General features: G+C 30.6%; 3 protein-coding genes across 29 annotated transcripts in view; 2 read left to right on the forward strand and 1 right to left on the reverse strand.

Moving 5' to 3' along the window:
* LOC122718241 overlaps nt 1-1,186 on the forward strand; it is a 139,926-nt gene extending 138,740 nt beyond the window's left edge. For all 3 annotated transcript variants that reach the window (XM_043943117.1, XM_043943119.1, XM_043943118.1), the window contains exon 17: nt 195-1,186. In XM_043943117.1, coding sequence (XP_043799052.1) covers nt 195-534 — 340 coding nt within the window. In that variant the 3' untranslated portion in view covers nt 535-1,186. The remainder of the gene's footprint in view (nt 1-194) is intronic.
* Nucleotides 1,187-9,480: 8,294 nt separating this feature from the next.
* Nucleotides 9,481-12,554, forward strand: LOC122718141 (transcription initiation factor TFIID subunit 5). 2 transcript variants are annotated; one of them, XR_006347323.1, is made up of 12 exons: nt 9,481-9,616; nt 9,792-9,977; nt 10,060-10,262; nt 10,333-10,529; nt 10,601-10,805; nt 10,876-10,995; nt 11,063-11,208; nt 11,290-11,427; nt 11,505-11,698; nt 11,788-11,844; nt 11,933-12,079; nt 12,181-12,317. XR_006347323.1 is itself a non-coding variant. In XM_043942907.1 (11 exons), the coding sequence occupies exons 1-11, from the start codon at nt 9,554-9,556 to the stop codon at nt 12,393-12,395; spliced, it is 1,959 nt and encodes a 652-aa protein (XP_043798842.1). In that variant the 5' UTR covers nt 9,481-9,553; the 3' UTR covers nt 12,396-12,554. The 2 variants fall into 2 exon arrangements, 1 of the variants encoding a protein (XP_043798842.1); XM_043942907.1 differs by having other exon boundaries at nt 11,788-12,079; nt 12,181-12,554.
* Nucleotides 11,906-12,801, reverse strand: part of LOC122718139 — a 40,646-nt gene continuing 39,750 nt past the window's right edge. For all 24 annotated transcript variants that reach the window (XM_043942886.1, XM_043942893.1, XM_043942901.1 and 21 more), the window contains one exon: nt 11,906-12,031. The gene's annotated coding sequence lies outside the window, so the exon portion shown is untranslated. The remainder of the gene's footprint in view (nt 12,032-12,801) is intronic.

Raw genomic sequence — 12,801 nt, forward strand, 5'->3', positions numbered from 1 at the left:
CCAAATTTCTTAATTCTCTTAGAAAGTATTTCAATTCACAATTTATTCAATTTTTCCTTCGCTTGAATTTTTATAACCTAAAACATAAATTAATTTCGTTGAAAAAATTAATTCTACTTAACTCGAAATAAATTCTTATTTCTAACAACTTTTAAGACGCATTTCTTAATTCATTTCTTGAAATCTTCTTACAGACCATCGGTAACATCGACAGCAGGGTTGCAAATGCCACGCGACTGCGAGCAGCGGTGTCCAGAGCTGGATGCATGCATAAATGCTTCTCTATGGTGCGACGGAATCTCTCATTGTCCATCAGGATATGACGAAGCTCTGACTCATTGTTCTGTTCTCCTGCAATTACCTCCCCTCCATTTGGGCCTTGGGCTTCTCGCCATCATCACGATTCTCGCCGTCATCATCTTCGTGATTTGGCGGATTTGTAGGCAACGGACGAATCGGTCGATATCGCAGCATAGGCTAAAGAGCATTTCCTCCGAGACGGCGATCATCGATGGAAAGGAAGTGATTTGCTGACACAGCGACAGTTCTGTGCGGTACGTCGAGGTCGACCGGGTGACCACCGTGTGACGATCACCCACGGTCGTCCCATTCGTCGCTCGTCGTGGCGTCGTCGCGTCCCATTTCGCCTCCTCTTGAAGGAGAAACACGTACCGACTTCACGACGACGTTCACCTCTACGTAACGTGCAGAACTGCTCTGATATACTTTATAGGAGACCTAGACTCTGTTCTCAAAGATGGTTCGCTGCTCGATGACCTAGACCATTCTTGCACTTCTTTATTTATCCACAGAAAGAGATTTGTTAGATGTTCGTAAATTCGGTTTAAGATTCTTGTTGGATTCTGAAAAATGATGGAGATTAGATGATGGATGAGAAGACTTGGAGATAAGTGCTTGTAAATATTTTGTGGAAATAGATCAATGCTGTTTGTGAAAGTAATATTTGTTTGTAGATTTTTTTTAGGTTATGTACGATGGATAGTTGAAACAAGTGTAGTTGAAATATTTCGTGCTGGTATGCGACTTTTTAAATTGATTTTGATTTTTTTAATAATTGTGTTGATGTTTTTTGTCAGTATTTTTTCGTTTCATTTTTTAATTTAGGTTAAGACAGCACTGACTTAGACACTTCGGAATAGATTATTATTTGTACCGTGATTACAAAGCGACGTATTCTTGAGAATTTTTCGATAAGAAAGTCAAGATCAATTTGCTTGAAAAAGGACAATAAGTAATAATGAAACCTTAGTAATATCGTTTCGCTGATAGCGTAGTTAACTTTTCGTCTCTTATGACTAGAGAAATCGATTCATCGATAGATCGAATAACTGGTTAATCGATCGAAATCTTAGGTCGTGGAATATTGGCAGATTTAGAGGAGCCTGAAAAATTTATTTGAACTTCGCGCTCGATTGAATCTAAAGAAAAGGAGAACAAGATAATGGTCCATGGCATCGAGCAAAGAATCACCAAAAAGAAACTCGCACTGTCGTTCAATCGTATGTGAGGTAATCTCGACGAGGATAGAAGATACGGTTTTAAGCACGAGCCAATGGCTCCTCTTTCCTTCGCTTTTTCTTGCTCCCTTTGGTAAACGCGCGAGATCCTCTGTAAAATAATTCGATCGAAATCGCGCGTTTCGATTAAACTGTGGCTGATTTCGTCGTGATTAACGTGAATTGATGATTGAGATTTTCATCTTTGATTTCTTTCTTCGATTCATCTTCGTAAAGTGACTTTACCTTACGAGAACCGTAGATATCATCTTTCTCGAATTAATATCAGATGGCGCCAGTAATAAGATAAAAGTAGGAAAACTCAATCTTGTTTCGATTTTAATTATTAATACAAAGTTATACTAATCGTTACTATTTTGTTAAAATGCTCTGTACATAATTTGATAAAAATTTAATTTGAAATATTGAAGAGGAATTTAAATAATTATAATGTTTTAGTCTCGTGTTTGGAAGATGAAAAATCGATAGAAATTTAATCGTCATTAATCACGATAAAACGGCCGAATCGGAAATTATAGATACTGACCAAATGTTTCGAGTGATTACCGTTTAGGCGACTTAATAATACTGTCACATACTAGTTATAAGACGACTTCGGGAAGAACGACGTACGTAAAATGACGTAGAAATATGGTAGCCTGAAATTATGTGATATATATAACGCTGTTTTCTACGGAGCTGTGCTCCGTTTAATAATGATTGTTACATCTTGGCAGGAGGGGTCGTCGACGACGAGAATCGATAAAAGGGAGGAAGCGTCAATTTTTTTTTTTTTTTTGATTGCGCGAAATTGGCGCCACGACGATACCCAACGCCGTAACTTGTACACCATGTTTATACTTGTACATAATTGATTATTTATTTATTTGTATCGGATAATATGACACGTGCATGTGTCTTCGTTCGCAGCTACGTTTCATCACATTTTAGTTTAAAATTTATTTAATAATAATCGTAACAAAGTTAAAATATTATAAATTTGAAAATTTATATATCTGAATATTTTATGTTTAAAGATCAATAATTTACTCTTAATTTTGAAAGTAAACACTTCGAATCTCTGAATTAATTTTTCAGATAGGGATTGCTTCAAATATCATTTTTTCGCAATCACTGCGAACGAAGGCTCGTTCTAAAACTGCTTTACTACTAGCCGATAAGCGTAGAACTCACGAAACGCAGAAGCATAAACGAAACGAGCAAATTCGAGGCGAAGCGAAGGGAACCAGAAGCAAAGCCGAGAAACACGATCGAAGAAAAAATAAACCAATGACCGGTCAGCTAACTGAAAGCACCGCCATTATATTTTTGCTGTGTTCAGCGTGTACGTCAACCGTACACCGTATTGTTCGAAAAAAAAAAAACCTACGGGATATCTACGGAACGAAAGCTACAGTCAACAATTGACCCTCCATTATACATTGAAAAAGACAATCGTTAAAATATTCGTGTTCGAATCGCACTTTTTTCAATTTTATTAATTCCGCTTTCAAACGAACCGCCCACCAGCGGCAGCTATATTGGCGACGTTCATCGAGCAATGGTTATCACTATGCGAAGAATATTCAACAAACGAAACAAAAAATCAAAAATAACATTTCTAAGTGATCGTTCGATTTCCCAAGCGTAAAATTAATTTAGGTCTATAAGTCGTTCGAAACATTTTATAGTATAATAATAATAATAAAAATAATTTCGAGAAATTTCTTCGCATAGGAGGCGCCACTGATGCTTGACATCTCCACGAACGAATCAAGATCGACAGCAATAGATGGAAAACGGAGAAGGGAATTTTTCGTCGAATTGTCACCGAATTTCGTCCTTACGAGAAGACTTGTCTATACATGCGCATTTTTTATTTCGTAATAACATTGATTAAGATTAATTCGCCATGTTCTCTGTATGTTCCGCTCGATGTCAATCGATGTTTATGTATATATACGATTAATCTCGCTCGAGAACGAACTCGTGCAACGAATCACCTTGTCTTCGCAATATTTTCCATTTCTCCATATGTGATCCGCGTTTCTTGTGTTGCGGGGACCAATAGTATCGTTGGACTCAATCTAAAAAATGAGAAAGAAAAATAACCTTTATTTTTGATTATTCAGTTTGCAGATCCCGCGATACATTTCCAGAGAATCGAAGACTGATGCTTTTAGTTTCGTGTTTTATCGTGTTGCTCTTACGACGAAAGTGTTGCGTGATATCGGTTCACTGCCATTTCCTTTATTTTATGGACCATAATTTACCCATACGTTTCTCGAAAGATTCGGTCGACCAGTGAAACGTGGATATCATCGATCGTGAAGATACAAATTATCGAATAAAAAAAAAAAAAGAAAGAAATAAATAATCAAACTTTTCCAAAAAAAAGGCTGCCAAAGAAGAGATAATCACTCTTAAAAATAATCGAAATTTCATCCGTATTTACATCTCTTACAATAAATGTCTTATTTCTATCAAACGTTTATTGAAATAGCAATAATACAACAGAAGAAGAAAGAAAAGAAAAGAAGAAATATACAAAAGAACTAAATTTAATAGAGAGATAAAAAAAAAAGAATCAAGAGGTTGAAAAGGAAGAAGATAAACATACTTATTCTGCTCATGAATGATATGTTTGATTTATATGAGCGGGACGATCGCTCATAGTCGAGTTCTCGTTTTTGGATTCCACCTGTTCCCGTCGAAGAATCCTGACAAAAATCACACGGATACAACAAAATACAAAGAAGTCACGTGCTCACCGACGATAAGTCTAAAAAGTTAAGAAACGGCACGGTTCTCTTTTTCCCTCGAGCATGACTTTGACGAGTCGAGATATAAAGCGATGAAACGATCACTGTCAGATGCCTGAGGCTTGTGCCGATGCTTGTGCTGTGCCTCGTGGTTTTGTCGCCAATTTCCGACGTTCAACTTCGTTCATCGAAATCGATAATTTTTTGTCGAATTTTTTTTTTGTCTTTCTTTTATATATTTTTATTTTATTTTTCGTTAATATGGTTTCTTTAATTATTCGATAAATAATAATAGTCTTTTGATTGCTTTAAAATGTTTTAATAATCTTAAAAAAAATTGAATGGGTATCTAGAAAAACGGCGTATGTTAGGAATTTTATATGTGAATAAGTGTTTCCATGGAACAAATTTAGAGAAGGGCAAAATTTTGACTGAAGTTACTTCGTTATTCAAGTTAATAATTGGATAATTTATTATTTAAGCATGGAATAATTATAATTAAGTGTAGTATCCAAGTTAAATTATTACTTAGAGTAACTTTATTCGAAATTTTAATTAATTTAATTAATTTTTCAATCCTTTAGTCAGAAAAGTGCTTTTGCAAAATTTCTAATATTTGTAAAAGAAACTAAAAGAGAATGACAGTGAAAGAACAATGAAAAATATTAGTTATTTTTTTCATTGCTAACAATAAACAAAAAATAATTCTCTATATAAATTTTACGAAATATAACCTCCCTTCCCTCCTTCTAAATACCCATTCGATTAATTTTCCAATTCTAACGATCAGGCAACGATTCAAAAGGATAAAAATCGAATAATTTGAGGCAGAAACGATTCTTCTTTTTTAAATGAAAATCGAAAGAAATGAATGAGGTTTTGCGCGAGAAAAAAAAATACGTTCTCCCAAATGGAAGCACGTTGTTCACATGTGCACGAAGTAAAGGTTTATTGGCAAGATTTGTATCCGATACACAAAGCACGGTGCAATTTATCGGTGAACCTTTATTGACGTTGGGCATGAAAACACGAGTCTCGTGTTTAGATACCCGCAGGACGATGGCCATAGAATCGACGACAAACCAAATCCTGGGTAACTCGTGTCCTTTGGACAACATGCTGGCACCACTGCATTTCATTATCGATTCGATCGATTTCGCGAATTATTCAATTATATTGATTTAACTTTTGTCCATATTTCTTTGTTCTCGAAGGATGACAGATTGAAATTCCTTTGTTTCTAAAAGACAGTGGTGGAAAAATACAGGAAGAAAAATATTCGAAAGAACAATGAAACTTGTGTGCACAAATTTTTTTCTCAAATTTTCAGGTCGTTGAATTTTCGATCGTGTTGTACTCTCTTTAATTACAAACGTGATTAATCGTAATTCTTAAAATTATTAATTTTTCGAAACGAAGAATTATTAATTTTCGTCGCGGTTACGGGCCAATGGCATGTGTGAATGGGTGTTCGTATGTAAATAAGATTATGAGCGACTCGATTGTAAATAAAACGTAAAATACACATGTATCGAGTTTTAAATAATTCTAGATCACGATCTAAGTTAAACGAATAACTATGTAGACGATTAGAAGTTAATTACGAATTATAAAATCATATCCATGAACGCGCTGATATTAATGAATGGAAAGTCGATGCTCGAAATAATTATTTGCCTTTTATTTCAATGACGCATTATTTATATTAATTTAAATTTTAAATATTAACGTATATACACAGATATTTGTTTTTATTGTCACGTGACCGATTAATTGATCAAATTCTCGTAATTAATTTCGCTATTTTTATTTTCAATTAATAATTTTTAATATCAAAGAAAAATAATTATAGGAAAAAGTGCTTGTTAATTAAAGTTTAATCAATAATTATTAAAGTTCTTCGTTGAAACTATATAAACGAGGACAAACGAAAATATGATGAAAGAAGCTGAATATGAACGACTTCCAGTAAATGCGCGTTTAAATGAAGAAAAATTTGCGCGATTCTATGTACATAAATAAGCGTAAATGTTATCGAAGCGATAATTGTGAAAATTAAGAAAGCACAAGATGATTAAGTTTAATAATCATTTCTCGACAAACTGTTGTACGTAAAAAAAAAAAGAAACGAATGATCGTAAAATAGAAGGAAGAAAAAACCAAGAAGTGAAGAACGATATAACGTAAAGAGAAAGTTTATAAAATTCTGTGAACTAATTTATACAGCGTTTAATCTCAGGCCTGTCCACATATAGAAATCTCAAATCGATTATTCTTCGCTATAGTAAAGAAAAATAGAGTAGTGAACAGCGTAAAAATAATCATATCGTATAGTCGATACTTTAGAGGATAAATTTACAGTACAAAATAAGAAAAGAAAAAGGAATAAAGACAACGCTAAGTCAAAGAGATAATTATAACTCCATCTATGTATGGTATTGCTGAACTAAACTTAATTAGAATAACCTAATTAGAATATCGTTTTCTCTCATTTTGTGCTCTAACTTTGTTCATTGAAGAATCGATGTATAATTAATGAATTATCTATGCATTTTCTATACTATAATAAGTATAGAAAGAAGATTTGGAATCCGAAAGGATATATCCGGTGAGCAGGCCTGGTTTATCTAGTGACACAGAAGTTGCGTGAGTTCCGAACTCTTCCCGAAGACTGCCGAAAACGCTTATTGTTTGAAACGCTTCGGCGTGCCGCAATAATTATCATTCCAAGCGGTGAAAAATAACTATCGCTTTCTCTATCATCATTTTTCATAATGAATCATATTTAATACTTATCGGTACCATATTTCGTCGGTAAATTGTATTACAGTCGGTAAATCGTTGATATGATATCCTTTTTCTTTTTACTTCGTATCTTAAATAATTTATCTTTTTTTTCTATTCTTTTTTCTATTTTATAAATATTTTCTACCGTATTTTTAAAGTATTTCTATTTTAAACGGAATCGGACATTTAATATAATATTATCGACTGTTAGTACGTAATATTTGATACAACTTTTAATTTTGAAGTTTTAGATGTGTTTGCATTTATTATAGATATATTCACTTTCGTCGTTCTTTCTTTTTATGCACAATGATTCTTTTCTTTTAATTCGTTCAACTATTTGCACTCGAATTGTTCGAAAACTCACTCTAATAGATCTTAGATTGTTTCTCAATTTTTCTTTCATAAATTTACTCACAGCACGAAGTCGCAAAAAAAAAAAAGGAATATACACTCAATACCTCGAGATAGCGAAACTCTCGATTTCTGACACTATTATTGCAAGAAAATAATCATAAAGAGAAAGAATGCATTATGATATAAGAATAAATTATTAAATTAACGGTGAGCGAAATGGAATCAAGAACAGGCCCGACAATAACATATGTGCGCATGCGCTCGTGCACTATACAAGTTATGAAATTGAACATTACATAAAAAATTAATAGATGCGTCTATCAGGCCAATGACATTTATTAAATTCAAAAGAGAAAAGTAATATTTTAACGATTTAATAAAATTTTCAATGAAATATTATTAACAAATTGAATAATATTATTGTGGAATTTAAGATGAAAACGTAATATTTTAATTAATATACTATCATAATATAAATGTATTGATTATGTCAGTTAATGACTAATTAATTGTATCGTTTGGCCTGAAGGACTCTTCTAGAATGATTAATAAGAATGCTGAAGAATCGATTACCGTCAGACATAAAAAAATTTCAGAACCTCCGGAAACATGCTCACATGACATCCATATAGTTACTAATTATACCATTATTGATTACCGATTCGAATATCGAGTATGCAACATTTTTAATAAATTATTTTGAAGATTGTTTGATTTGTTTATATTTATCACTTTAATCTATTCTGCATTTCCACTCTTTTCTATTTCTCGTCTATGATTATAATTTATTTAAATTATTAATTTCTTATAAAAAATTAAACTTAATTTTGAACATAATATAAGTAAAAAAAAAAAAATATACATATGATTAATAAAAATAAGCATTTAGAAGAGAAATATATTACTAACAAATTTAATTTGATAAAATGAATTGATTTTTATGAACTAACTATTTCAATATGTTTCGTTTTAATATAAATAAAAAAATCACGTAAATAATTCTAAATATATTTATCTTTGTTAAAATAAAACTTATTTGCAAAAAAATTATCGTCAAAAAATCATCAACAATAACATGTGCATATTATATCATTTGTTTTTCGAAATCATTCTAACAATCGAATGTTAATTTGTATTTATAAAAATCAAAATCGTAAAATAAGTGTAAAAAATTAAAACTATATTAAAATAAAGCAATAAATAAATTCAAATATCGCTCAAATAACCGGTATTATCAACTGTCAAATAGATAAAAGGAAAAATTTAAGAATTTAATTAATTTCATTATCACAATGTTTAAATTATTAAATAAATGAGATTAATAGTAATTTATAAATTTAATAATAAAATATGAATATAATTACTTTCTGCGTAGAAAGCCCACTTCAAACAGATAACACATCCTGTCACAAAAATTTTCAATAGATAAATGATGTCTCCCGCCAAATATTCAGAAAACGGCACTTTGATTGGCATAATTTCTTATCCATAAAATAAATAATATTTTGATTGCTTGAAGCAACGTAGTTCTTTCTCCATAAAGTAAATAGCGTTCTTATTGGCTGGAGCATCATAGTATCTTATTCACAAAGTAAGTAACATTTTGATTGGCTGAAATCATATAATTTCTTATTCATTCAAAATTATGTAAAAATTAAATTATTATTATATAATATTTCAATTATTATATAGTACTATAAAGATATATTTATTAAAAATCTAATAAAAAATAAATTAAATCTAAAAAGATTTTAACGTAAATCAGGAAATCAATATTAAATATAATTAAATTATAACATAAAAAGAATTTAAATAATTTTTAATTTTTAATTTTTTGATATTGCTTTTTAAAAAATTATTTTTATCATTTTAATTTACAATTTATGATGAACAAAGGATTTGTTAATTTTATAAAAGAAACTATTATGTTATTTGTATTATATATATATATATAAATGACAATATAATCCGACAGTAGCGCCACATACTTTAATTACAAGAAATTTCGGAATGATAAGTTGTACACACGCGCCTACGTGCGCGTTCGGACGGCGTAGTAACTGTGCATTTCTTATGCGGTTTATTTGTTAACGAATATTTTGATTTATTGACAGAAAAACTCAGTTGAAAATGGAAAACGATAAAAGTACTATGCTTGCAGTTCTGCAGCTACTCAGAAAATATAATCTAAAGGTATTTCGAAGTGGATTTCACCATTAAAACTTTTCTAACCTTAAATATTAATATAAACATCAAAATTTTATTAAAAATCACTGAATATTTTTGTATTTTTTTTATAAAATATGTAAAAATATATTATTATTATAATTTAGTAAATATATATTCATATATATTATATTTTATATAGGGAACGGAAGAACTCTTTAAAAAAGAGGCAAATCTGACAGATATCTCTCCAGATGAAACTCAGCAAACTGATTCTGAAGTGAACAGTGTTCTTTCTGCTTATAAAAGTGAAGGAGATCCTGCTCTTTATGAAAAAGCATATAGCGAACTAAAAAAATTTGTAGAAGGATCTTTAGATATATATAAGGTAAAAATATAAAATATATGAATTAAATATATTCCATAAAAAATATATTAATATATAAAAAATTAAATCTGTTAAATAATAGCATGAATTGGGTACAATTTTATATCCAGTTTTGGTACATATGTATCTTGAATTAGTTTATAATAATCATTCTCAAGAAGCAAGGCTATTATTGGAAAAATTTGGTGGAAATTTGGAAGAATATTACCAAAATGACTTGAAGAGATTATCCAATGTAACAAAACGTGAACAAATGGCTGGAAATGAATTAACTGATACTTTTAAGTAAATATTAATAAATTCAAATTAAATTCAAATTTATATCAATTATATATCAATATGAAATATTCTACAGGTCAAATCAGTTTATAATTAGAATGTCAAGGGATACTCTTTCTATATTAAAACGACATTTACAAGAAAAGAAACATAGTGTATTACTGAATATTATACAAGAGCATCTTTATTTTGATATGTATGAAGGAGTAGCTAGAAATAAACAACAGATAGATGCTACATCTGGTGCAGTAGTTGGTGAAGCAACAAGACAAGGTAATATGTTTAAATAAAATATGAAAATTTTCAATAAAAATATTTTTCTAAAATTATTATTTTCATTTCAGATAATAAGGCCAAAGTTTATTATGGACTTTTAAAGGAACCAGACATTCAATGTATGCCTCCAACTGAAGAAGAGGAAGATGATACGGGTGGTGTAGATGGAGATAAACCGAAAAAGAAAAAAGCCAAAAAAGATCCATTATTTTCAAAGAAAACTAAATCAGATCCAAATGCTCCACCTGTTGGAAGGATGCCTCTGCCTAACTTGTAAGGAGATTTATTCATATATTTTTTTTATTATACATTTATAAACATAACAAAATCTGATGAAGTATAGAAAAGATGCAGATAAATTGGAAAAAGTAAAAGCATTGAGAGAAGCGTCGAAACGTGTTATACTTGGTCCTGATACATTACCATCTATATGTTTTTATACATTATTGAATGCAGTACATACGTAAGTTTATAAAATATAAAGATTAATTCAAAGTAAACAAATGGCATATATATAATACAAAACTTAGTGTGACAGCAGCTGAAGTAGCAGAAGATTCAAGTTTACTGGCTATTGGATTCAGTGATTCTTGTATAAAGGTATGGAGCTTAGTTCCACAAAAATTAAGACTGATGAAGACAGGGGAACAATTACAAGATATAGACAGAGAAGCTGGTAATATCAATTTCTATTTAATTAAATCATAAAATATTTATTATATTATAAATATTAAAATATATTCATATCGCAATATAGATGATGTACTGGTAAGAATGATGGACGATCGTACAGCGGAAACGTCGAGGTCATTATTCGGACATAATGGTCCTATATACAATTTATCATTCAGTCCAGATAGAAATCTTCTATTATCATCTTCAGAAGATAGTACAGGTACATTTAGATACAGATAGATTTTAAAATATCATGATAATTATACTCAATAGCTATTATATTATGTTTTATTGTAGTAAGATTATGGTCTTTACATACATGGACATGTGTCGTATGCTACAAGGGTCATTTATTCCCCGTCTGGTGTGTAAGATTTTCACCCCATGGTTATTATTTTGCAACTTCTTCTCATGATAAAACCGCTCGACTTTGGGCAACTGATTCTCATCAACCGCTTCGTATATTTGCTGGCCACTACTCAGATGTAGATGTAAGTTTATATTCGTAAATTTCAAATTTATGATAACTGACATAAATATAATAAGAAATTAATTCTTTTTTTTTTTTTTTTTTTTTTAGGTAGTGCAGTTTCATCCAAATTCAAACTACGTAGCAACCGGTTCCAGTGACATGACAGTAAGATTATGGGACTGCGTAACCGGCAGCCAAGTCAGATTAATGACAGGACACAAAGCTCCGATTTACTCCCTTGCTTTTTCCGCAGAAGGTCGATTTCTGGCGTCGGCCGGTGCAGATCATCGTGTTTTAGTTTGGGATTTAGCACATGGTCATCTTGTCGCAGCCTTATCGAGTCATTCTGGTACTATTCATTGTTTATCATTTAGCAGAGATGGAAATATACTAGTTTCAGGTTAGTTATTTTGGATTACTTTTAATTTATATTATATATTCAAAGAAAAAAATTATATATTTTATCTGTTATTCTAGTTATCTAATCTATTATTTTTTCAGGTTCATTAGATTGTACGATTAAATTATGGGATTTCACGAAACTTGCAGAAGAAATGAGTTTAGAAGATGTGAACGTATCGCACAATCCAGATGTAAAAACAAACGCAGAAACATATCTTCTTCGAACGTTCGCGACAAAAAGCACTCCCGTATTGGCGTTGCATTTCTCACGAAGAAATTTACTTTTAGGCGTTGGAATGTTCGAATCAACATAGCAAACATAATAATGTTTAAACGAATTCTAATGAGATATGGTCTGGCATCCATTCATCATTGTTGTAAAATAAGAATGTTTGTTAATAAATTTTTTCACATTGATTATGCGATGTACCTGAATCATACCTAATGATTATATGATCGATTAATGTTCTAAAAGCTATATTTATATGTATATATACACGTTTAATCACAATATTTAGATATTGTACAGCTTTTTTTCAAAATACAAAACATTAAAATATTCTGATATTTTCTCTTTTCTTGTTTTTTTTTCGCTTTTTTGAACAAATCAATCTTATATAAATAATAATCAATCAATTCGAAGATTTATGTTCATGAATAGAATAGGAAATTCGGTTGATGAATTTTAATTACGACTAGAATATGGATGAACGTCTCTCA

Source organism: Apis laboriosa, unplaced genomic scaffold (genome assembly GCF_014066325.1).
Source record: "Apis laboriosa isolate Shangri-la unplaced genomic scaffold, ASM1406632v1 scaffold5_cov152, whole genome shotgun sequence".
In the NCBI taxonomy this organism is placed as follows: Eukaryota; Metazoa; Arthropoda; class Insecta; order Hymenoptera; family Apidae; genus Apis; species Apis laboriosa.

What these genes read in the sequence shown, in the direction of transcription:
- LOC122718141 (XM_043942907.1), top strand. Translation starts at nt 9,554, where the DNA reads ATGGAAAACGATAAAAGTACTATGCTTGCAGTTCTGCAGCTACTCAGA. An exon ending in TCAGAAAATATAATCTAAAG is followed by an intron (nt 9,617 to 9,791) that starts GTATTTCGAAGT and finishes TATTTTATATAG; the next exon opens with GGAACGGAAGAACTCTTTAA. An exon ending in AGGATGCCTCTGCCTAACTT is followed by an intron (nt 10,806 to 10,875) that starts GTAAGGAGATTT and finishes GATGAAGTATAG; the next exon opens with AAAAGATGCAGATAAATTGG.